The sequence below is a fragment of the Bos grunniens genome, chromosome 5, assembly GCF_055505025.1.
Source record: "Bos grunniens cultivar Pamir isolate PY7600 chromosome 5, Bosgru_T2T1.0, whole genome shotgun sequence".
NCBI lineage: Eukaryota > Metazoa > Chordata > Mammalia > Artiodactyla > Bovidae > Bos > Bos grunniens.
Window position 1 is genome coordinate 78,106,073 of NC_141169.1, and position 26,001 is coordinate 78,132,073.

At 38.1% G+C, this 26,001-nt stretch overlaps 1 protein-coding gene and 1 pseudogene across 1 annotated transcript in view; both read left to right on the forward strand.

The window, feature by feature from the left end:
- PKP2 (plakophilin 2) overlaps positions 1-4,444 on the forward strand; it is an 80,346-nt gene extending 75,902 nt beyond the window's left edge. Inside the window, exons 11-13 of the mRNA XM_086401356.1 lie at positions 874-1,063; positions 3,593-3,680; positions 3,808-4,444. Of these exons, the coding sequence (XP_086257482.1) occupies positions 874-1,063; positions 3,593-3,680; positions 3,808-3,876 (347 nt within the window). The 3' untranslated portion in view covers positions 3,877-4,444. The remainder of the gene's footprint in view (positions 1-873; positions 1,064-3,592; positions 3,681-3,807) is intronic.
- A 16,684-nt stretch (positions 4,445-21,128) lies between these two features.
- LOC147372483 (protein SET-like) lies at positions 21,129-25,041 on the forward strand (annotated as a pseudogene).
- The last annotated feature ends 960 nt before the right edge of the window (positions 25,042-26,001 follow it).

Genomic DNA, 26,001 nt, shown 5'->3' on the forward strand with positions numbered 1-26,001 from the left:
TGGTATTTGTACAACCATCATAAACACAGCACTGTATTAAAGAGCTGTGAGAAACAACAAAAGCAATAGAACATGCTTTCTTTCAAGGCGAGTCCAAAGTAATTAGAGGTGGAGAAAAAAGAAAACCTCTGGTTACAATAGAAAAAGTGAAATGAAAACTCTGTAACCAGGATCTTACATATGTAGTAAAAAAACAAATTTTAAATAGTTTATCTTTTTTTAAATAATGGTGTTATTTTCACATTAAGGAAACTTTGGACAGTACAGATAATTTTTTAAGAATATTTTGAGATCACCATCAGTACTGTAGAAAAATAAGTCCTATTAGTATTTTAGTATATTTCTTCTCAGGTTTCTTCTGTATGAGTTTTCCTTTAAGTATATCAGTTATTTGTACATGAAATATTAACACATATTTTCTTGTTATTATACATGCTTCATATATATGTTTTGGGATACATGAGATTCTTTGAAGATATGTTTTAATTAATCATAGTCATATTACTGGGATGTTTAGACTTTGTAAATTTTTCATTTTATATAACAGTATATAAAGATCTCTGCTTTTTCAGTTTTTAAAGTGATATCTTCAGGAAGAATTCTCAAAAGTGAAAATACTGAATCAAAAAATGTGAACATTAAAAAAAAATTTGACATTTCTGTCAGATTTCTTTCTGGAAAGATTTCCAGTGCACTGAGCACAGAATATCATCTTTTTAAAAATCTTTTTTTTTTTTTTGTAATTTGAATATTAAAATGGTTGCATCCTTTCATATGTTTATTAACCAAATGTTTCTTCTTAAATGTTATTGAGATCCTAAGGTTAAGAAACAATCTTTTTAATCAAGTGTTCTTTTTTCTTAACATTTGTAGCCAAAGAAACTCTACCTGATTTGGTTTCCATAATTCCTGACACAGTCCCAAGTACTGATCTTCTCATTGAAACTACAGCCTCTGCCTGTTACACACTGAACAATATAATCCAAAATAGTTACCAGAATGCACGGGATCTTCTAAACACTGGGGGCCTGCAGAAAATTATGGCCATAAGCGCAGGTGACACGTAAGTCCTCTAGCACTGCCTGTCAATGTCTCCCCTTTTCCCACCACCAATCCCATATATAATGTCTTTGAGTACTATGGCCAAAAGATAAGATTGTAAAGCTGGGCCAGATCATGTGGCCCAGTCCTTGGTGATCAGGTAAGTGAAAACCTGAATCCTCTAAGCCAAATAGTTGGTCATTCTCTACTGAAATATCCCAAAATAGTCAAACTTCATAACTTATCTGAGGCATGCATTCCAGCATTTTATTGACCTAATGAATTGTTTCCCAGAGCCACAGCTGTGATTTAAGAAGAGAATGTAGGCAAATTGGAGTCCTATGGACAAGGAATGCCCTTATCCTCACTTAACTATGTGAGACCAGGGTCACCCCAGGAGGAGAAGTAGGAGGCAGCATAACAAGAAGTTCTTGCTTCATCAGTTTTCTTTATCACATCTCTTCCACCTCTTACTCTCTTTTGAAAGTAGAAAGTTTAATGCATGTAAGTCATCTCACCTCCTTGTTTCTATGTCTTTAACTATTCTCCATTTTTAAAAAAAGATGAAGAAGAATGTAACTAATTATTACTGTTAGTTAATTTAGAGTGGTGGGATTCCAAGGAGGTATGAAGATTATTATTTTTTCTCTTTATACAATTCTGAATTGTTTGACTTGTTAAATAAAGTTAGTTTTGTAAATAACCATAAAAGAAAACCAATGTTATTATAGTCCAGACTCATACTTCTAATGGGACCTGTAGTAGACAAACGTGTGCTTGGCTGCACAGGGGCTAGCATAGGGATCTGTGGTATCCTAGAATGAGCACATCCCTTCTCCCACAGCTCCACCCAGTTTAGCCCCTTTGCTCTGTGATTTCCCTCTGGCAAAGTTCACAGGGAAGGGGGACTCCATTCAGAGTCACATGATTAAAAAGAGCACTGTTAGAATGTCAGTTTCCCAAAAGCAGGAAATATTTACCTGTTCCCATTTAGCAGTTTCTCTGCCTTTGTGGAAAGTCATCTTTGACTTTCCTTTGTGGAAATAGTCATCTAAACTTCTAACCAAATCTCCATAGACAGTATATGACTCTTTTTTATATGAGTATTCAGACATGATAATACGCACATGGGAATATACCATCACTTTTGGACATTTCTTGTATTTAGCCAGTTATGGGGTGTGCTATTCTATTACTTCTTTGTTGTACTGAGTATCCATTTGTAAGTCCATCCTCACATGTTCCATTTCAGAAAAAAAACCAACAAGGACACCCTACCATTATGTCTGCTTCCTTGCTAGAGTGTTGCATAGCTAACCCATAATTTATAGACTAGCCTGATAACCAATCATCAATTACATTCCCTCTTTGAGTAAATGAGTTCCAAGTACCAAGCAATCAACTTACAAACAGACTTTATAACACCTTTGCAGTTTAAGAACTTTCAATAATAAATATTAGAGATCCACAGCTTTCATGGATGTCTTAATACTTCATTTATTAGCAAGTCACTCTGAAAAGCCCCTGAGATACTAAAGAATCTGTGAAGTGCTGATTTGACTTACCATCCCTATTATGCTGGTAGCTAGATACTGAATGAGCCCAACATGGGCTTCTTCATACATCTTTGCATTCTCTATTCTTGGTTGCATACTTACAAATTCCTATGATAGGAAAAATAAAATCTTTTGTTTCTTTGTTCAAAGAAGAAAATACAGTCATGTGCTAATTCAAGTGATGGAAGAGAAAAATATCTATGAAAGTAGTGATCTTTAGCCAGAAACTAGAACTTTGAGATGAATTTAAAAGAACATCAAAAACTAAGAACACATAATAATGAAGTTAAAACAAAAAAAGTAAGAGGACATCCCTGGCCGTCCACACTTTCAATGCAGGGAGCATGGGTTTGATCCCTGGTCAGAGAACTAGAATTCCTACATGCTGTGCAGTGTGGCCCAAAAAAAGTAAGCACAGTGTCAAAATCAGTGGTGACTCGGATTCATAACAGGAACACTTTTTCCATTTGTTATACAAAAAAGCATAAATTTTTAAACTATTTTAAATGCTCCAGTAGGAATTTATTAATTTGAAAAAGACACATAATTCCTATATTCATGGAGTCACTAAGTCTAAGAGTTATACATATTTTTCAATCATACTTTCATGCGTTTGTCTCTATAAATATGCATTATAGACAAATATTTTCTAAAAATATAAATACAAATATAAATTTTATTCTATAAATTCAAGGATTTATAAAACTTTTAAGAATATATGCCTTATAAATATCAGGAATTTTCTTTATAACTGTTTATTTGTTAGCACTTTGCTAGTGGTTTAAAAAGATTTGAAAAAAAAACAAAAGCACCCATGTGGCTCCTGCCTCCTAAAGCTCTCCATCCTAACCTCTTGTCATGGTGAGTGGCCTGACTTAATGGATGGCTCCTGAGCGACAGCAATTAAAGAAGATTTACAGAACATCCAGGGGCAGCATCCAGAAGCCTCACACATTCTCACTGATCATGGAAAAATGTGCTTTTCTTACTTTCAGCTATGCTTCCAACAAAGCAAGTAAAGCTGCTTCTGTTCTCCTATATTCTTTGTGGACCCATACAGAGCTCCATAATGCCTACAAGAAGGTAAGAATGCTAAAAAGAGCCAGGTAATAATGTCCCACTTGATTTGACCCTGGTGATAAGTTACTAAAACTTACATTGTCTTGGGTATAAACGTTACCTTTCACATTTCTGTTTGTTTATTCCAAAGGCTCAGTTTAAGAAGACAGATTTTGTCAACAGCCGGACTACCAAAGCCTACCACTCCCTGAAAGACTGAGGAATGTGAAAAAGTGCTCTCAGAAATTTACAAAAAGCCCCAAAGGAAAACACCTATTTTTCTACTTCCCAGCTTAAGAAACCTCAAAAAAGCATATCCTGTTTCTATACTTTTCTATTTCCATGGTCCTTGAATCCAGAAGACATTTGTGAGTTTGACACCAGTAGGTACTGGCAACAGGCTCAATTTTACCCTCTACAAATAGTGGTCTTTTTAATCAGGGCTAATGGTGCATGGCCTCCTGGAATTAAAATATGAATTTATATGGAATGGACATTAACTAAGTAAATAAGGAAGAAAGCTGTTGTATCACTAGGATTTTAAATTTTGACTTACATTTATATTCCTTTTCTGATTTCCATGTTTTGTCACTCACATGTGTGTTGTTTCACGATTGAGCCATGAGTGTATTGTTCTGCAGTGTTGAAACAGAAACAAAAAATATTTGTGGAGTTGTCCAGGAGAAAATATAATGGCAACACTGCCTGTTTGTTTACTTTGTGCTTGTTTTTATCCTCTTGGATTTTTTTTCTCGGCTTTTCAATAAATGTAAGAAATTTAGATCACAGAGCATGCGTGACTATAAGAAGAAATTGAAAGGACGTGATCATAGAAAATTTAAAAATCTTTTCTACAATTTGAAATTCGGTGTTCCCTCTAAATAATAAATAGGATTTTTACTCAAGGAAACACTTCTCCTCTAACAACACTATTAAATGCAAATTTCTCCTGACAGTAGTATTCACGATATGGTTTCCTGGATATCAGCCAGGAAATGAGCTGGTGGAAGAATGGACTTTACTGTTTGGCTACAAAAGGAACCTAGCTCTCTCAATCTGTTGGACCAGCCAGGGCCGTGAAAACCCAGCTCATTTTAATGAACTACATTATCAACCAGCCTACTTTGCCCAAAATTTTAAAAATAGTACAGAACCACTAAATCTCATGTGATCTTCCTTAAGCCATTATTTTAAGTCAAGAAAACACTAGAGAAAAAAAATAATGAAGTTATGTTGAGGAAAATAATGTGTCTAGGCCATCCAGAAATGATATGAGAAATGCTAACATTTAAAAGTTGCCAGCATCATCTATTGGAGTCTATATTAAGTGTTATTTTAACTGGACTGTGATTAATACCGTTCAGATAGAATTAGCCTTCTTAACCATAATTCTGTTATATTTTTCTTTTTAAAAAGAATCTGATAATAGTTAGTTAGTAAGTAACTAGGAAAAAAATCCTTCAGCTCCTTTTGGCCAGCAAAGTGTGATAGGAAATAAATTGCCAGTTTCAATTTGAATGTATACTTAAGTCTTTATTATATTTGGAACTTAAATTTTTTCCATTTCAAAAGCTCAGTGAAGATGACTAAGGTTACTACTTAAAAATGAAATTATTTAGATACCAATTTTTAAAATGCTGAAGAGAGAAATTATATCTCTTTTTCCAAAATTCTGATGATAAGCATTTGGAGTATATTTATTCCTCCAGATAATTAATGTATATTTAAGAAATTTCTGTGCTTTTAAGGCATAGTAGAGCCTTCAATAATATTAAACACAAAATGAGGCCAAAATAGCATTGCCTGCCTTGGTAGCTGGGTATATGTGACTTATTTGTGTATCTTGGTATCTGTGGTATGATTGACATGATGTTTGAGTATTTGACTTATAAAGTTCAACTTTAATTACTAAGAGTTTAATAAGAAATATAATTGCTTATATTTCTCCCCTAATTAGTTCTAAATTCTTTACCAAGAAACACTTCCCATAAGGAAGATGGGAGTAGCTAGTGACTAAAGATGGAGAGACATACAAATCTAGATATTGTTAGATTTTAGTAAATTGAGTGGGTCTGCAGCCATGAGAATATAGACTAATGTTTGATCCCCATGTCCTACTTTGTTTACAAAAACCTCAGTACTTTACTGTCTATGAACACATCTGAGGGAGGTCTGTATGCAGCTGAACATCTCTTTGATCACAGGGCTACATACACAAAGCTTTTCTTTTCTGTGTGTCCGAGACTGTGTCCATGTCATCAAAGGGACTGAGCTGGACCTCTGCATTTATTTCTGCTAAAAGATCTAAAGGCCTTGCTGCTGTGTCAAGAATTCTTCATGATTTTCTGGAATAGAGGAGGTTGCTGCCCTGGATTTCTATTAAATGGAAACATTGTTTATATGATGGAAATAACCAAAGGGTTATCTGACAAGATAAAGAGGGGATTAATGTGTCAAATGGGAAAATTAAGCAACATGAGTAGATAAACCATAAACCAATCTAATCACCCTATAAAGAAGCAATTCTTTGGAATAAAGAAGGAAATGGAGGGGAGATATATATAAAAACATGTATATACAATTTACATACTATAGTTACAAATGAAATTTCCTCTAAGTAAAGCACACGGAGTGAGGACTTCAATATGTATATACTTTGAAAAAAATTGCAGAAGAAGCCTCACATCACAAAATCTGAGGATTAGGAGGGAATTTAGAGGACATCTGGTCAAGTCCTCTTTAGAATATCTTCTTGTATCAGAAAAGATTCAGTTCTTATTAAGAGGACAGAGAAGAAAAATGTGCAATCATTCATTCAGTTAATGCCCAACATGACCCTATAACTGGCCCATCTTAAGATTCAGTAACTTACATTTTAAAGTATTTGTTATAGGAATGAAAATAGATTAAAAAGGAAACAAACTTTTCAAAATAAAATTCTACTTTAATGTTTTATTTATAGTAATACTGACAGTTTCATCTCTTAAGAAATAAACTTCAACCCTTTAAGGACTATGAGTAAAAGTAAAACTTTTTTATGGTCTATTCAGGAGAGAAAAATCAAAATACCACACATTGGCATGAGAGTTGTTTAAAATTTGTTAAGGGTAAGCATTCAAAGTCATGAAGACAGTTTTAAAAAACCAGCAATATTCAGTCTGGAAGAAGAGTGTCACGTTATCTGTCTTTAAATATCTGAAAGACCACTGTGTAGAAGATGACATGGTCTTCCTCTGACAGAGTAGAGGACAGACTAGGGTCAGTAGGGGGAGGCTTGTATGACTATCTTTGACTGAACAAGAATGGACATATGTTGAGCACTTCTCACAGCCTCCTCATAAAAAAACTATATACTTTTTTCTTTTCTTTTTACATTTTACATGTGAAATAACCGGAAGCAGAGAAAGGTTACGTTACATTCCAAAGCGACTTAGTTGGAAAATGCAGAGGGGCCATGTGAATCCAGGTGAGATGGCTTCTCTCTGGGGGTTCCCTGGGAGCCAAGAATGCAAGACTCTGTCTTCACTCTGGGGAAATGTGGGGGCTCTCTTTGGTTTGTCTCGTGGCCAGTTAAGAGGACTGATCCTAGGACCAGCGAGCTTGAACTCAAATTGCAATTGCTCCACTTGCTGGGAGGGTAAGGGTTAGGCTTAGTTGGGGTAAGGTCCTTACTCTCTCTGAGCCTCAGCTTTCCTTCTCCTTATACTTTGCTTCCCTGTTATACATGAATGATAGGGGTAGTTACCTCATGGGATCGCTTTAAGGATTGAATATTTTCATAATTATAAAGCACTTAATGCCTGACAGTATCTACACAATAAACACTGACTAAATTATTTGGAGTTTCCTGTGTGGATGGGCCTTTGTTTTCCTTTTTTAATCTACTTATTTGAATTTCTCTTTTTAGATAGGTTGATTTAGATAAAAGCCCAATCTTCCCCCAGTCAACCATTTTATACACACATAGACACTTGACGCATCCCTCAGAAGGCCAGGTAGAATGAGGAAGATAAACATTGCCCAGACAAGTGTTCGTGAAAGTCTGTTCTTCAGAACACAGGTTCTTTGAGGATATTTATACATGTAATGTGAGAAGATGGCTCAGTTATACAAAGATTGAAAAGATCTAGATTATAAGATTTCTCAGTCCCTAATATGCAGCATGCATTGTGAAATCTCTAAGAAGGAATAGAGTATGCTGCATGTCACCAATCTTTTTGAATCAATAAACCCCTTTTTTCCTAGATGATTCTTGAAGCTGTGCCTCTGTTGTAAACACTGTGACATCAGTGATCTGAGCCATGGTCAAGAGGAGAAAAGGCATTTATCTTATGTGCAGTCTGCCCAGGCTTCCCTGGTGGCTCAGTGGTAAAGAATCTGCCTGTAATGCAGGAGACACAGGTTCAATCCTTGGGCAGGAAAAATCCCCTGGAGAAGGGCATGGCAATCCACTCCAGTATTCTTGCCTGGAGAATCCTATGGACAGAGGAGCCTGGTGGACTATAGTCCATATGGTCACAAAAGAGTCAGACACAACTTAGCCGCTAAACAACACAACAGTCTAGCCCAGTTCATCCAGCTAAAGCCTGGACTACTGGTAAATCAGACCTGGGCCTAATCATGATTTAGTAAAATCAGTGATTTCAATAGATTTAGGATTAGTTCCTGAACATTTTGTCTTACTCCCACCTGGAGTGCTGCATCTGTGGATGGAAAGACAACTCAGAAGATATAGATTAGTCCAGAGAAACAGATTGAGGCAGCCACAGACATTCCTTCATCTTGACTGATCAGACCTTCTAAGAACCCACTTCAAGAGGCAATTAATTCTCTCAGAAGCCTGAATTTTGCTTGTAAGCTGCTAACATACATCTGGCATTTTTATTTTGAATTAAAATGGAGTCCAAACTGTTGCAGATTTTCTTTGAACCACTGCAGGGTGTTTTCTTATGTTTAAAAGAAGTTAGGGATTTCCATTTTCATTTAGACTATCTTTCAACATACATACACTGAACACTTATTCCTAGAGCTGCGGACCAGTGAGATGTACCTTTGTTTGTTTGTTTGTTTTTAATTTAATTGGAGGCTGATTACTTTACAATATTGTATTGGCTCTGGATAGAGTGACTGATGAACTATGGACTGAGGTTTGTGACACTGTACAGGAGACAGGGATCAAGACCATCCCCATGGAAAAGAAATGCAAAAAAGCAAAATGGCTGTCTGGAGAGGCCTTAAAAATACCTGTGAAAAGAAGAGAAGTGAAAAGCAAAGGAGAAAAGGAAAGATATACGCATTGGAACACAAGTTCCAAAGAATAGCAAGAAGAGATAGGAAAGCCTTCCTCAGCGATCAATGCAAAGAAATAGAGGAAAAGAAGAGAATGGGAAAGACTAGAGATCTCTTCAAGAAAATTAGAGATACCAAGGGAACATTTCATGCAAAGATGGGCTCAATAAAGGACAGAAATGGTATGGACCTAACAGAAGCAGAAGATATTAAGAAGAGGTGGCAAGAATACACAGAAGAACTGTACAAAAAAGATCTTCACGACCCAGATAATCACGATGCTGTGATGACTGACCTAGAGCCAGACATCCTGGAATGTGAAGTCAAGTGGGCCTTAGAAAGCATCACTACGAACAAAGCTAGTGGAGGTGATGGAATTCCAGCCGAGCTATTTCAAATCCTGAAAGATGATGCTGTGAAAGTGGTGCACTCAATATGCCAGCAAATTTGGAAAACTCAGCAGTGGCCACAGGACTGGAAAAGGTCAGTTTTCATTCCAATCCCAAAGAAAGGCAATGCCAAAGAATGCTCAAATTACCAGACAATTGCACTCATCTCACATGCTACTAAAGTAATGCTCAAAATTCTCCAAGCCAGGCTTCAGCAATATGTGAACCGTGAACTTCCAGATGTCCAAGCTGGTTTTAGAAAAGGCAGAGGAACCAGAGATCAAATTGCCATCCGCTGGATCATGGGAAAAGCAAGAGAGTTCCAGAAAAACATCTATTTCTGCTTTATTGACTATGCCAAAGCTTTTGACTGTGTGGATCACAATAACCTGTGGAAAATTCTGAAAGAGATGGGAATACCAGACCACCTGACCTGCCTCTTGAGAAATCTGTATGCAGATCAGGAAGCAACAGTTAGAACTGGACATGGAACAACAGACTAGTTCCAAATAGGAAAAGGAGTACACCAAGGCTGTATATTGTCACCCTGCTTATTTAACTTATATGCAGAGTACATCATGAGAAACACTGGACTGGAAGAAACACAAGCTGGAATCAAGATTGCCGGGAGAAATATCAATAACCTCAGATATGCAGATGATACCACCCTTATGGCAGAAAGTGAAGAGGAACTCAAAAGCCTCTTGATGAAAGTGAAAGTGGAGAGTGAAAAAGTTGGCTTAAAATCAACATTCAGAAAACGAAGATCACGGCATCTGGTCCCATTACTTCATGGGAAATAGATGGGGAAACAGTGGAAACAGTGTCAGACTTTATTTTGGGGGGCTCCAAAATCACTGCAGATGGTGACTGCAGCCATGAAATTAAAAGACGCTTACTCCTTGGAAGGAAAGTTGTGACCAACCTAGATAGCATATTCAAAAGCAGAGACATTACTTTGCCAACAAAGGTCTGTCTAGTCAAGGCTATGGTTTTTCCTGTGGTCATGTATGGATGTGAGAGTTGGACTGTGAAGAAGGCTGAGCGCTGAAGAATTGATGCTTTTGAACTGTGGTGTTGGAGAAGACTCTTGAGACTCCCTTGGACTGCAAGGAGATCCAGCCAGTCCATTCTGAAGATCAACCCTGGGATTTCTTTGGAAGGAATGATGCTAAAGCTGAAACTCCAGTACTTTGGCCACCTCATGCGAAGAGTTGACTCATTGGCAAAGACTCTCATGCTGGGAGGGATTGGGGGCAAGAGGAGAAGGGGACGACAGAGGATGAGATGGCTGGATGGCATCACTGATCCAATGGACGTGAGTCTGAGTGAACTCCAGGAGTTGGTAATGGACAGGGAGGCCTGGTGTGCTGCGATTCATGGGGTCGCCAAATCGGACACGACTGAGCGACTGAACTGAACTGATAATAAGAGTGCATGAAAACTAGTATTTTGAAAATTGACACTATTTTCCTCAGGAACTTGTTTCTTTTACTCCTTGCTCGACTTGGAGATTTTTGCAGTCATAAATTTAAAAGATAGAAGTAATCTATTTTAGTGGTATTGTCAAAACAGATTTTTTAAAGATTAGGCGTGAACATATTAATAGCATAGTAACATATTTTCACTCTCGGTGGCTCATATCTAAAGTGACCCCAACTCTTCATCTCAGGTTGTGTTTCTCCTGTTTCAGTTTGTCACTTAAAATGCTTCATTTTGCAGCTGAGTAACAATAAAGTTCAATTCAAAATGGTTTACACAGTAAATGTTTTTTGCCTAAGAAACAGAAATGTCAGGTTTAGGCTCAGATTTTGTTATTTAGTGATTCATTGCGGTCAGCAAGAACTCAGATTCCTTCCATCTGCCTGCTGGGTCATTATCACTGTATTAGATTTTGTCTCTAGGTTGATTTCTTCATTTTGACAAAATGGTTACAGCAATTCCAAACACCTCATCTTCACAGAGCCATGTTTAAAGGCCAGAAAAGTAAACATTCCTTTCTTGCATTTTTTTTAAATAAAGAAAAATTTCCGAGAAGTTTCCATCAGACATCACTCATACTATCCAGTGTTAAATCACACATCCATTCCTAACTCAATTCATGGTAAGAAAAATAAAACTACAATTCGTTTACTAAACCAATCATATTTCACCAAAGGCAGGGGCTACCTTCCATAAGACTCATGAATGGTGACTACTTGAACAAAACCAGTGTTTTATTGAGCAAGGAAAAAGGGGGCTGCAGAATTGTCAACCAACATTGCCTGCCCTATGTAGAGACACTCAAAAAGAATTCAACAATTTTAGCAAACTGATTTCATCTGACTTTCAAGATAACTGTTCTTTCAAAGGCTACAGATTATCAACTATGGCTGTTTCATTGTATTCAGAACAAAGTTCATGAAAATTTATGGTTAAAGAATGGTAGGTGAGCTTAGAACTGCAGTTAAACCAATAATCATGATTTCAAGGAGAACAAGAAAAGATGATGTGTAATTAAACTACAGGGGTGGAATAAAGTCATTTCAGAAACTACTGTGCCTCTTTTTTCATTCCTTACTTTTCTTGACAGCTGCTATTCCTCATCTTTAACTGCTAATTATGGAACACAAGTTGTACCTTCATTGAGCAGATTACCTTGGAAGAAAGTTGGCTTCAGCATCAGCTGTTTGGATAATTTCCAGTTACTTCAATGAGACATTAGTTTAGCTGAGTAGAGAATTGGGTTTCGATTCTGACTTTACTTCTCAATGACTATGTGACTCTGGAGAGTTACTTTAACTTTCTGAATGTCAATTTTAACCTCATTGATAAAATGGAGTTGAAACTTACTGATTATAAGATAGTTGAGGAAATAAACTAACATGATGTTTCCAAGTGTCTGGCTCCTACTTAATAAAACAGTGATTGTTGTTGTTCAGTTACTAAGTTGTGTCTAACTCTTTGCAACCCCATGGACTGTAGCACGCCAGGCTCCTCTGTCCTCCATGATCTCCCAGAGTTTGCTTAAATTCATGTCCATTGAATCAGTGATACTATCTAAACATCCCATCCTCTGTCGCCCTCTTCTCCTGCCTTTAGTCTTTCTTAGCATAAAGGTCGTTTCCAATGAGTTGGCTCTTTGCATCCAGTGGCCAAAGTATTGAAGCTTCAGCATCAGTCCTTGCAATGAATATTCAGGGTTGAATTCCTTTAGGATTGACTGGTTTGATCTCCTTGGAATCCAAGCAACTCTCAAGAGTCTTCTCTAGCACCACAATTCCAAAGCATCAGTTCTTCAGCACTCAACCTTCTTTATGGTCCAGCTCTCACATTCTTACAGGACTACTGGAAAAAACATAGCTTTGACTATATGGATCTTTGATGGCAAAGTGATGTCTCTGCTTTTTAATATGCTCTCTAGGTTTGTCATAGCTTTCCTTCCAAGGAGCGACTTTTAATTTCATGGCTGCATTCACTATCCAAAGTGATTTTGGAGCCCAAGAAATAAAATCTGTCATTGCTTCTACTTTTTCCCCTTCTTCCTATCCATGCCATGAAGTGATGGAACCAGATGCCATGATCTTAGTTTTTGGAATGTTGAGTTTTAAGCCAGCTTTTTCACTCTCTTTCATCTTCATCAAGAGGCTCTTTAGTTCCTCTTCACTTTCTGCCATTAGAGTGGTATCTGCATGTCTGAGGTTGTTAATGTTTCAGCAGTCTTCTGATTCCAGCTTGTGACTCATCCAGCCCAGCATTTCGCATGATGTACTCTGCATAGAAGTTAAATAAGCAGGGTGACAGTATACAGCCTTGTTGTTCACCTATCCCAATTTGGAACCAGTTGGTTGTTCCATGTCCAGTTCTAACTGTTGCTTCTTGACCCGCATACAGTTTGCTCAGGAGACATATAAGATGGCCTAGTATTCCTATCTCTTTAAGAATTTTCCAGTCTGTTGTGATCCACACAGTCAAATACTTTAGCAAAATCATTGAGCAGAAGTAGATGTTTTTCTGAAATTCCCTTGCTTTCTCCATGTATGATCCAACAAATGTTGGCAGTTTGATCTCTGGTTCCTCTGCCTTTTTTAAACCCATCTTGTACATATGGAAGTTCTCAGTTCACGTACTGTTGAAGCCTAAGTTGAAGGATTTTGAGCATTACCTTACTAGCATGTGAAATGAGCACAACTGTGCAGTAGTTTGCATATTCTTTCTCATTGCCCTTCTTTGAGACTGGAGTGAAAACTGACCTTTCTAGTTCTGTACAGTATTTATTTATTTGGGAATACCAGACCACCTTACATGTCTCCTAAGAAACGTATATTTTTATACATATATAAAATATGTATATTTATATGTCTGCTTAGTCACTCAGTTGTGTCGGACTCTTTACAACCCCATGGACTGTAGCCCACCAGGCTCCTTTGACCATGGAATTCTCCAGGCAAGAATACAGGAGTGGGTTGCCATGCCTTCCTCCAGGGGATCTTCCCAACCCAGGGATTGAACCCAGGTCTCCAGCATTGCAGGCAGATTCTTTACCCTCTGAGCCACTAGGGAAGCCCATATTTAAATACATTTATTTATAAATAATTTATAATTATAATATAAATTTTATATTATAAAGTTATAATGTAAATAATTATTATAAATTATTTTATAATATTATTTAAATAATAATGAATACTTTTTAAAATAAGAGGTACAAACTTCCAGTTTTAAAGGAAATAAGGCATGGGCATAAACTGTACAGTGTGGGAAATTGCCGGGGTCCAGCCCCGGTGGATCCAGGGAATTCGAAGCGGGGATGGCGTCGGCGAGGATCAGGAAACAATTGCTTAATTAAATGTTAATTAAGGATATAAAGAGTAATAGAATAAGGATAGCTCAGTGAGGAAATTCAGTGGAGAAAAGAGGCTGAAATAAGGATAGCTCAGTAGGAAAATTCAGTGAAGAAAAGAGGCTGAATAATTCAGCCAGAAGGTAAGAGAAAGAACGACATGGGGAGACCAAGTTTCGGTGAACAAGGCCCGCACTTTATTTTCCAAAGTAGTTTTTATACCTTAAATTATGCATAGAGGATAATGGGGGAAGGGGTAGAGTCCTGCAGTAAGCCAGGCTTTCTTCCTGCAAACTTATCATATGCAAAAGCTTAGGTGATTTGCATCATCTTCTGGCCCGGAGGCTTGTTAACATTTTAAGAAACTTATTTTTCTCTAAAGGTGATTATTCTAAAGTCAGGCGCCAGCCTCCAAAAAGCATTAGATAAAGTTGCATTCCTACAGAGCAAAGGTGTGGTGGGCTATAACAAGAAAAAGAATTAACTCAACGGTCCCAGGTTACAAACATTAAAGCTACTACTTACACCAATTATATTAATCAATACACTGCCAGGGACACAGCAGGTAAGGGATATGGAAACTTAGCAGCAAACATTGGCCCAACAAGTGAAAATCCCTTCACCAATACAATTTCTAATCAATCTTTTAACTACTCAAAAGAATCTGTGTTTAGACAGTTTAGAACATCTCCTGCCTCTCACAGCTGGGAGGCTCTGAACAATCACATGTGGCTAGAAAAACCTATTCAGGCAGGCTAGAAGATTTCCAAAGGAGTTTGTAGGTTGAAACACTGTCACACCCAGGAATTATTAACTGGAGCTGTAAGCTAACTCTTTTTTGAGAGAGGTAGTGGGGGACAGCCCCCCGTAAAGTCAGAGGTGTAGGTGAAAGCACAAAGCAGAAAGTAGGCAGACTCTGGTTTTGGGGGTAGATGGGGGACTCCTGAGGCTCGATCCCGCCTTTACGGGGACTCCTGAGGCTCGATCCCGCCTTTACATATAGGCGGAGTTCCTCACGCTGGCTCCCGGCAGTGATAGAATTCCAGTTAAGCTATTCCAGATCCTGAAAGATGATGCTGTTGAAAGTGCTGCACTCAATATGCAATATGCCGGCTCCCGGCAGGAAATATTGGCAATAACTATTTAATATCTTCAGTGACACTGTAACTAGACTTATTTTGGTGATCACTTTGAAATGCTTCCCTGGTGGCTCAGACGGTAGAGTGTCTGCCTGCAATGCAGGCGACCTGGGTTCGATCCCTGGCTTGGGAAAATCCCCTGGAGAAGGAAATGACAACCCACTCCTGTATTCTTGCCTGGAAAATCCCATGGACAGAGGAGCCTTGTAGGCTACAGTCCATGGGGTCGCAAAGAGTCGGACATGACTGAGTGACTTCACTTCACTTCACTTGAAATGTGAAGTGAATAGAAATACTGAATCATTATATTGTGTATTAAGAACTAACATAATGTTGTAAGTCAATTATATTTCAAAAGCAAACATAGAAAAAGATTTGTGGTTACCAGAGGCAGGGGTGGGAGAAAGGGGAATTGAATGAAGGCAGTCAAAGGTACAAACTTCCAGATACAAGATAAATAAGTACTAAGGTTGGTGCCTGCAGCCATGAAATTAAAAGATGCTTACTCCTTAGAAGGAAAGTTATGGCCGACCTAGATAGCATATTGAAAAGCAGAGACATTACTTTGCCAACAAAGGTTCGTCTAGTCAAGGCTATGGTTTTTCCAGTGGTCATGTATGGATGTGAGAGTTGGACTGTGAAGAAAGCTGAGCCCTGAAGAATTGATGCTTTTGAACTGTGGTATTGAAGAAGACTCTTGAGAGTCCCTTGGACTGCAAGGAGATCCAACCAGTCCATTCTGAAGGAGATCAGCCCTGGGATTTCTTTGGAAGGAATGATGCTAAAGCTGAAACTTGAATACTTTGGCCACCTGATGCGAAGAGTTGACTCATTGGAAAAGACTCTGATGCTGGGAGGGATTGGGGGCAGGAGGAGAAGGGGACGACAGAGGACGAGATGGCTGGATGGCATCACTGACTTGACATGAGTCTGAGTGAACTCCGGGAGTTAGTGATGGACAGGGAGGCCTGGCGCACTGTGATTCATGGGGTCGCAAAGAGTCAGACACAACTGAGCGACTAAACTGAAACTGAAGGTTATAATTTATAACATAAATAGAGTTAACATTGCCAAATGTCATATATGAAAGTTGCTAAGAGAATAAGCCCTAGTTCTCATCACAATAAATTTTTTTTCTATTTTTCTATTTTACTCTATTTTGTACCTCTATGGGATGATGGATGTTCACTAAACTTATGTATAAACTTATGTATAAACTTATGTATATCACTTCATGATATACATAAATCAAATTAGTATTCTGTATGCCTTAACTTCGGAGAAGGCAATGGCACCCCACTCCAGTACTCTTGCCTGGAAAACCCCGTGGATGAAGGACCCTGGTAGGCTGAAGTCCATGGGATCACTGAGGGTCAGACACGACTGAGCGACTTCACTTTCACTTTTCACTTTCATGCATTGGAGAAGGAAATGGCAACCCACTCCAGTGTTCTTGCCTAGAGAATCCCAGGGACGGGGGAGCCTGGTGGGTTGCCGTCTATGGGGTCACACAGAGTCAGACACGACTGCAGTGACTTAGCAGTTAGCATACCTTAACTTATACTGTATGTCAGTTATATTTCAATAAAACTGGAAAAATAAGAAACCACTATGCAATGTCACCTCATGGCTGTTAGAATGGCTGTGAGTGCTAAGTCACTTCAGTTGTGTCTGACTCTGTGCAACCTATGGACTGTAGCCCCCCAGGCTTCTCTGTCCATGGGATTCTCCAGGCAAGAATACTGGAGTGGGTTGCCATGCCCTTCTCCAGTTAAAATGGCCATCACCAAATGTGTGAATGTGGAGAAAATGGAACCTGGTACACTGTCGATGAGAATGTAAATTGATACAGCTCATATATAAAACAGTATTGAGGATCCTCAAGACATTAAAAATAGAACTACTGTATGCCAGCAATTCTACTAATGAGAATATATCCAAAGTAAATGAAAATACTAGCTCAAAAAGTTATCTGCTGCCCCATACTCATGGCAGCATTATTTACAATAACCAAGACAGATAAGCAACCTAATTCATCATTGGATGAATTGATAAAGAAGCCATGATACATATAGATACTATACACATATACTATGAAATATTATTCATCCATGAAAATGAGGAAATCCTATCATTTGCAACAACATGGATAGATGGTAAAGGTATTATACTGAGTGAAATAAGTCAGACAAAGAAAAATAGTGCACGATCTCATCTATGTGTGGAATCTTTTTTAAAAAGAACAAGCAAACTCATAGAAAAAGAAACCAGAATTATGGGTACCTTAGGTAGAGGTTCAAGGGAGAGAAAGTGTAGGAAGGTGGCAGAAAGGTATAAACTTCCAGTTATAAATAAATATTGTGGATATAATGTATAACATGATGACTATAGTTAACACTTCGATGTGATATATAGAAAAGAGTATATTCTATGAGTTTTCATCAAAAAAATAAAATTTTTCCTTTCTTTTTTTTCTTTTCTTTGTATTGTATGTTTATGAGAAAATGGATATTTGCTGAATATATTTCACAATATATGTAAATCAAACCATGATTCTGTATGTCTAAAACTTAAATAGTGATCAATTATTTCTCAATAAAACTGGAGAAAAGTAGAATCATTATAAGAAATGGCAGAAGGTAGCCTTAATAATGGTCCTCAGACTTGAAAGGTTTTTGCCAAAAACAGTAACAAACAATCTGGTATTTTTCTTGGGTTCAGAAAAAGAAAACTCCCCTTTTGAGGAGAGTTTAGTGTTAGCAAAGAAGCTCAGTGTTAGCAAATAAACCTGTTACATTTCCTTATGACCCTTTGTACAACATATTCTGATGTCATCGGTAGTTTTCTTGGTCTGTACATTAACTGATGTTTATTGGCCTTCTCAATGTAATAATTTCACAATGAAAAGATGATTTATAATTTGCTTCCCTCTTCATACTGTATTATGAAATACAAAGATAATGATAAGGAACATGCAATGTGAGCTCCATGCTGAAAGTTTGCATTTTCTTAGCCAGGAAGACCCCTGTTAAAGGCCATTTCTAGGACTAAAAAGAGAATTCAGGCTGAGACCTCCCCTAGGATATCTCTTAATTTATGACAGGATTGACTGAGCCACACCCCAACATGGCACTTGAGAAAACTTTTAATCATTTTAATCAGGATCAATTATACAGTGGAAGTGGGGAATAGATTTAAGGGACTAGATCTGATAGAGTACATGATGAACTGTGGACAGAAGTTTGTGACATTATACAGGAGACAGGGATCAAGACCATTCCCCAAAAAAAGAAGTGCAAAAAAGCAAAATGGCTCTCTGAGAGGCCTTAAAAATAGCTGTGAAAAGAAGAGAAGTGAAAAGAAAAGGAGAAAATGAAAGATATACCCATTGGAATGCAGAGTTCCAAAGAATAGCAAGGAGAGATAAGAAAGCCTTCCTCAGTGATCAGTGCAAAGAAATAGAGGAAAACAATAGAATGGAAAAGACTAGAGATCTCTCCAAGAAAATTAGAGATACCAAGGGAACATTTCATGCAAAGATGAGCTCAATAAAGGACAGAAATGGTATGGACCTAACAGAAGCAGGAGATATTAAGAAGAGGTGGCAAGAATACACAGAAGAACTGTACAAAAAAGATCTTCACAACCCAGATGATCACGATGGTGTTATCACACACCTACAGCCAGACACCCTGGAATGTGAAGTCAAGTGGGCCCTAGGAAGCATCACTACAAAGACAACTAGTGGAGGTGATGGAATTCCAGTTGAGCTATTTCAAATCCTGAAAAATGATGCTGAGAAAGTGCTGCACTCAATATGCCAGCAAATTTGGAAAACTGGAAAAGGTCAGTTTTCATTGCAACCCTAAAGAAAGGCAATGCCAAAGAATGTTCCAACTACTGCACAATTGCACTCATCTCACATGCCAGTAAAGTGATACTCAAAATTCTCCAAGCCAGGCTTCAACAATACATGAACCATGAACTTCCAGATATTCAAGCTGGTTTTAGAAAGGGCAGAGGAACCAGAGATCAAATTGCCAACATCCGCTGGATCATTGAAAAAGCATTAAGTGAAGTTGCTCAGTCGTGTCTGACTCTGCTACCCCGTGGAGTATAGTCCACCAGGCTCCTCTGTCCATGGGATTTTCTAGGCAAGAATACTGGAGTGGGTTGCCATTTCCTTCTCCAGGGGATCTTCCCAACCCAATGATCAAATCCAGGTCTCCTGCATTGCAGGCAGATGCTTTAACCTCTGAGCCACCAGGGAACCCCTGGGAAAAAGCAAGAGAGTTACAGAAAAACATCTACTTCTGCTTTATTGATTATGCCAAAACCTTTGACTCTGTGGATCATCACGAACTGTGGAAAATTCTGAAAGAGATGGGAATACCAGACCACCTGACCTGCCTCTTGAGAAACCTGTATGCAGGTCAAGAAACAACAGTTAGAACTGGACATGGAACAACAGACTGGTTCCAAATAAGAAAAGGAGTATGTCAAGGCTGTATATTGTCACCCTGCTTATTTAACTTATATGCAGAGTACATCATGAGAAATGTTGGGCGGGAGGAAGCACAAGCTGAAATCAAGATTGCTGGGAGAAATATCAATAACCTCAGATATGCAGATGACACCACCCTTATGGCAGAAAGTGAAGAGGAACTAAAAAGCCTCTTGATGAAAGTGAAAGAGGAGAGTGAAAAAGTTGGCTTAAAGCTCAACATTCAGAAAACTAAGATCATGGCATCTGGCCCCATCACTTCATGGCAAATAGATGGGCAACAGTGGAAACAGTGTCAGACTTTATTTTTGGGGGCTCCAAAATCACTGCAGATGGTGACTGCAGCCGTGAAATTAAAAGACGCTTACTCCTTGGAAGGAAAGTTATGACCAAACAAGATAGCATATTCAAAAGCAGAGATATTACTTTGCCAACAAAGTTCCATCTAATCAAGGCTATGGTTTTTCCAGTGATCATGTATGGATGTGAGAGTTGGACTGTGAAGAAAGCTGAGCGCCAAAGAATTGATGCTTTTGAACTGTGGTATTGGAGAAGACTCTTGAGAGTCCCTTGGACTGCAAGGAGATCCAACCAGCCTATCGTAAAGGGGATCAGTCCTGAGTGTTCATTGGAAGAACTGATGTTGAATCTGAAACTCCAATACTTTGGCCACCTGATGTGAAGAGCTGACTCATTTGAAAAGACCCTGATTCTGGGAAACATTGAAGGTGGGTGAGAAGGTGATGACAGAGAATGAGATGGTTGGATGGCATCATCGATTCAATGGACATGAGTTTGGGTAAACTACGGGAGTTGTTGATAGACAGGGAGACCTCGCATGCTGTAGTCCATGGGGTCGCAAACAGTCAGACACTACTGAGCAACTGAACCGAACTGAACTGATGAAGAGAAAGAGTCATATTGGGAGAGAAGAAAAAGGAATGCTTCCTCTTCATCTCCTTAGAGGCATACAAGTTATCAAGACTGTGACAGCCCTCAGTGATTGGAAGGAGAAAGCAGGCTCTGGTCAAAGGTGGCTGCATAAACTAATAAAGTGCATAAAATAATAGCCCGTATTTTACCAAAAGTGTATCGCATATTACTGCTTCTAGTCTTGTCAATAAAACCTCAGAAAATAGACTCTATTCTCACTTTATTACAGATGAGAAAGGCAAAACTCAAAATGGCTAAGTAACTTGCTCAAGTCACAGCCAGAAAGAATTTAAGCTGAGATTCAAGACCATGTTTGTCTTCTTAACTGCACTATATAGCTCCCCGGATTCAAAAGAACTCTAATTAGAACTCTGCCAGGAAAGCTGCTAGAACAGGATGCAGGCTGCCGAGGTCAGCATGCACCAGCTCTAAGCACATGGTTACCTTGACTTCCAACAGCAAAAGCAGAGATTCAAAAGCAAGTGTTAAGCTACTCCTCATCTGAGGCGCCTGCAAAATTCAAACCCTGGGTAAGCAGGTCAGAGTGAAGAATTAAAGCCCCTAAGACTAGGATCATAGATAAGAGGTCAGCATGAAGCAGCCTATTGTGGAATGCAAGATGCAGGCTGACACAAGGCTTAAGCCAACTCTGAAAAAACAGGAGTAGAATTGAGTTTAGACCTGTTTGGATCAGCATCACAGACTCTTTTAAAAAAGTAGAGGGTACCCACTGAGAAGTAACATTCATCAGGGTTGACTCATTATCCCAAGAACAGGGTCTTTCTATCCTCTGCTGTCACTTTAAATTGCTATTATATGTGAGTGAATACAGCTAAGTCCGTGTGTTCAGCTATCAAATCAAGGTTCTCTGTATGCCCTTTAAAGAAGACTTGGTCTTCTGCAGAACCGTCTTAGTTCTAATAGAACAAATGTAACCATAAAAGAGATGACATTTATAATAATCCTCACCATTTGGGTAAAAGTACAAATAATGCAAACCCCATTGTAAGAGCACCAACTTTCTTGCCCCGTAATTGTAACTACAATCTATTCCTTAGTCTTCCTATATTTTCAGTTCAGAGCTCTGGACATACTGTTGCCATCTTCTCTGCCATTAGGACTTCATTTACACCCTAAATGCTTTCAACTTGAGAGAACGCTGAACTGTATGTTTGCTAAGTACATTGACTTCATTTGAGGCATTAACAAGAATATGTTTTTATCCAAAGATGCACACCTGGAAGAACAAAGTTTTGTTTCTCATCTGAACAAAGAAGTCCAGTGAAAATGACTTATTTTTGCTTTTTGGGTTGTAAAACCTAACATTACCCTTCTATCTTAAAGTGAATGTTACTTTGAAGCCAGAGCCATTGCAGTTTAGGGTGGAGTTTAGATGGATAGCTTATCTCTGTTATCTCACTGTGCCCACATCAGGACAAGGAAGCAATAAACCCAGATTATTTGTCAAACATGAGCTGATTGGATTTATTATTGAAAATAGTCGTAATGCTTTAGTCTTAAAGATTGTATATTTCACATTTCCATCACATATACTGCTTTATGTGATTTTACAAAGGTAAATTGGCTCAACAAATGAATATATGAGTTCTCAAACAACTATAAAGCACTGTACGCAGTATTGTAAAGGACACATTATTCAATCTCACATTCCTGGAAAAAATTGCCAATAACTATAAAAGTTAAAATTACATATCCCCTGATTAGCAATTGAATTTCTAGGAATTCATACTACAGATGTATTTGTGCTATGTAAAATAGCATGTGTAAGATGATTCATGCAGCAGAATTTATACTGTCTAAAGATTAATGCTATTGATCATCAGCAAGTATTGGTTAAACAAATTAAACAACAGACAAGCCATGAAAGCAACCTAACTGTCCATCAATAGATGACAAAGAAAATGGGGTATATATATATATATATATGATACAATATTATTCAGCCATTTTTAAAAAAGGGACTTCCCTAATGGTCCAGTGGTTAAGACTCTGAGCTTCCACTTCAAGGGGCACAGGCTTGATTCCTGGTTGGGAAAGTAAGATCCCACATGCTTTGTGGCATGGTCAAATAAATTAATAAAATTATGCTTAAAAAATGAATGAAATCTTGATATTTGTGGCAACAGCAACATGGGTGAACCTAGAGGGCGTTATACTAAGTAAAATGAGTCAGAGAAAGATGAATTCCATATCATCTCACTTATATGTTGAATTAAAAACAAAACCAAGCTCATAGATACAGAGAGCAGGTTGGTAGTTGCCAGAGGCACAGTTGAGGGTGGGCAAAATGGATGAAGTGGGTTAAAAAGTACAAACTTCCAGTTATAAAATAAATGTTAGGACTTCCTTGGCTGTCCAGTGGTTAAGACCCCATGCTTCCACTGAAGGGGAATCATGGTTCAATCACCAGGTTCAATCCCTGGTCAGGGAACTAAGATCCAGCATGACACACAGCACAGCCAAATAAAAAAAAAAATAATAATAAATAAGTCATGAGAATGTAATGTTCCTCGTGTGGCTACAGTTAGTAATACTGTAATGGATGTGTTACAGTTGCTAAGAAAGTAGATCATAAGAGCTCTCATCACACAAAAAAAGACCTTTGTAACTATGGTGTGTGCTTAGTCGCTCAGTTATGTCCAACTCTTTGCGACTCCATGGGCTGTAGCCTGCGGGGCTCCTCTGTCCATGGGGATTCTCCAGGCAAGAATACTAGCATGGATTGCCATAGCCTCCACCAGGGTTCTTCCCAACTCAGGGATTAAACCCAGGTCTCCCGCATTGCAGGATTCTTTACTGTCTGAACCACCAGGGAAGCCCTGTAACTATGGTGTTGGATGCTAACTTATTGTGGTAATCATTCCACAAATATACAAATATCAAAACATCATGTTGTACACCTGAAACTAATATAAAGTTATATATCAATTATATTTCAACTAAAAAAGAAAACAAATTAGGTTACAGCTTTTCCTTAGACTATGAAAAAAGAATAATGGTGTTGCTCTTTCTGTACTGACTAGCAACTTTGCCAAGATACAATGTCAAATGAAAAAAGAAAGATGAAGAACGTCATTATCAGTGTTATATACAGTATATTTGAAAAGACGTGAAAGAAACTGATAACAATGGTTGTCTTTTGGAAGAAAACTGGACCTATCTAAATGCCTCAAATTTGACTATTGGGTTTTTACATTGATCCTAAGAAATAATGGCCACGTGGCTGAGATCATAGGCCTCATTATGCAGTGAAGAGTTACCCTTCTAGTTCTTAGAGCTCCTCATATGTGTCTCTTCCCTTGGGTGGATTCTTGGCTTTTCTTGTTGCACAGACCCCAAACACCATTCTTCACTTCCACCCCAAGTGAAAAAACTGAAGAAACTGAGACTGACTCCTGCCTCCAAGCCAAAGGAAACATCTGCTTTTCTGAACTTGCCTAAGGAAGGAAAAGAACAGCAAGAAGCAATTGAACATACTGATGAAGAAAATAAAACAGACCTGATGAACAAGCCAGTGAGGAGATTTTCAAAGCAGAACAGAAATATAACAACTTCTCCCAAACATTTTTTCAGAAGAGGTCGAAATTGATTGCCAAAATACAAAATTTTAGGGTGACAACATTTGTTAACCATCCACAAGTATCTGTACTGTTTGGGGGGGAGGACAAAGAGATACTGCGTTATTTGACAAGAGCTGAAGTGACAGAATTTGAAGATATTAAATCAGGTTATGGAATAGATTTTTATTTTGATGAAAACGCTTACCTTGAAAATAAAGTTCTATTCAAAGAATTTCATCTGAATGAGTGTGGTGATCCATCTTCAAAGTCCACTGAAACCAAACAGCAATCCAGAAAGAATCTGATGAAATGTTCAAGTCAAACACAGAAAAAAGCCAGCAGGAAGAGACAGCATGAGAAACCAGGGAGTTTCTTCACCTGGTTTACTGTTCATTCTGATGTAGGTGCAGATGAGTTAGGAGAGGTCACCAAAGATGATATTTGGCCAATCTCCATTACAGTAATACTTGATTCCTGACAAGGATGATGAGAAAGGGAAAGGAGAAGAAAAAGGAGATGATAACGAAGAGGAAGGATTGGAAGATACTGTTGAAGTGGATGAGGATAAACATGAAGATGAAGATGATGGTGAGTGGGAGGAAGGAAAGGAAGTGGAAGGAGAAGACAAATGGAATTCCAATAGTAGTAGTCACTCAGTCATGTCCAACTCCTTGTGACCCCACAGATTGCAGCCCACCAGGTTCCTCTGTCCATGGAGTTCTCCAGGCAAGAATACTAGAGTGGATTGCTATTCCCTTCTCCAGGGGATCTTCTGACCCAGAGGTCGAACCCAGGTCTCCTGCACTGCAAGCAGATTCTTTAATGACTGAGCTGCAAGGAAGCCCTTCCTTATTTAATTTTCTTCAGTCTGTGGAAGCAAGTTGCAACCTTTTTTTTTTTTCCTCCTCTTGTGCTTGGTTGTTCTGTTTTTAAGGTCTCTTTTCTCCTTTATACCATGGTCCACAACTTATTTTGGGGAGTAGATACCTTGAGCAGAACTCAGTTGAAAGAAACTTTTTACCCTCTTTCTGTTCCAAATTCATTTTAATCCCTTCCAGTCTCAATAAAAACTTTATGTGATCAATACCACCATGTTCTATGAGAAAACAGAAAAATCTTCTGCTCCCTCAGTTCTGTTGGAAGCTGGAGAGTGCTAGCTCCTATATAGTAGTGTACAGAGTTCTAGCTTTTTTACTCCTTTCTCTGAATATTGGACTCAGAGATTATACTGTGTATCTATGTGAATATGGGCAGTTAGCATTTACCAACATGTATCTGTCTATTTTTCTCTTGCTTAAAACAAAAAATATTTTTTAAATGGGGTTATAGAGGTCAGCAAAGTATGATTTTGAAATGATTGGGTGAGTTAAGTAGACATTTTCATTACATGGTTCTTCTCTGGCATGTTTAATTATAAGGTTTAATGGACATCTTTGCAGTGTAAGATAACACTTTTTAAATAAAATTTTATCTTAATGAAAAAAATATAAAAATATCCACCTTTCTAGGGAAAAGTAAGAAATGTCTTATTTCTATTCATGTCTCTTTTATATAAATATTTTACATGTGGGAAATGCCAAGTTATTTTCCAATATTCCAGCCAATTAGCAATTATCCAAGACTTTGAGTGGCTTCCAGGTCCTTTCCATCTTGGGCTGAATCCAGGTGATGTCTAAAAGAAATCATTC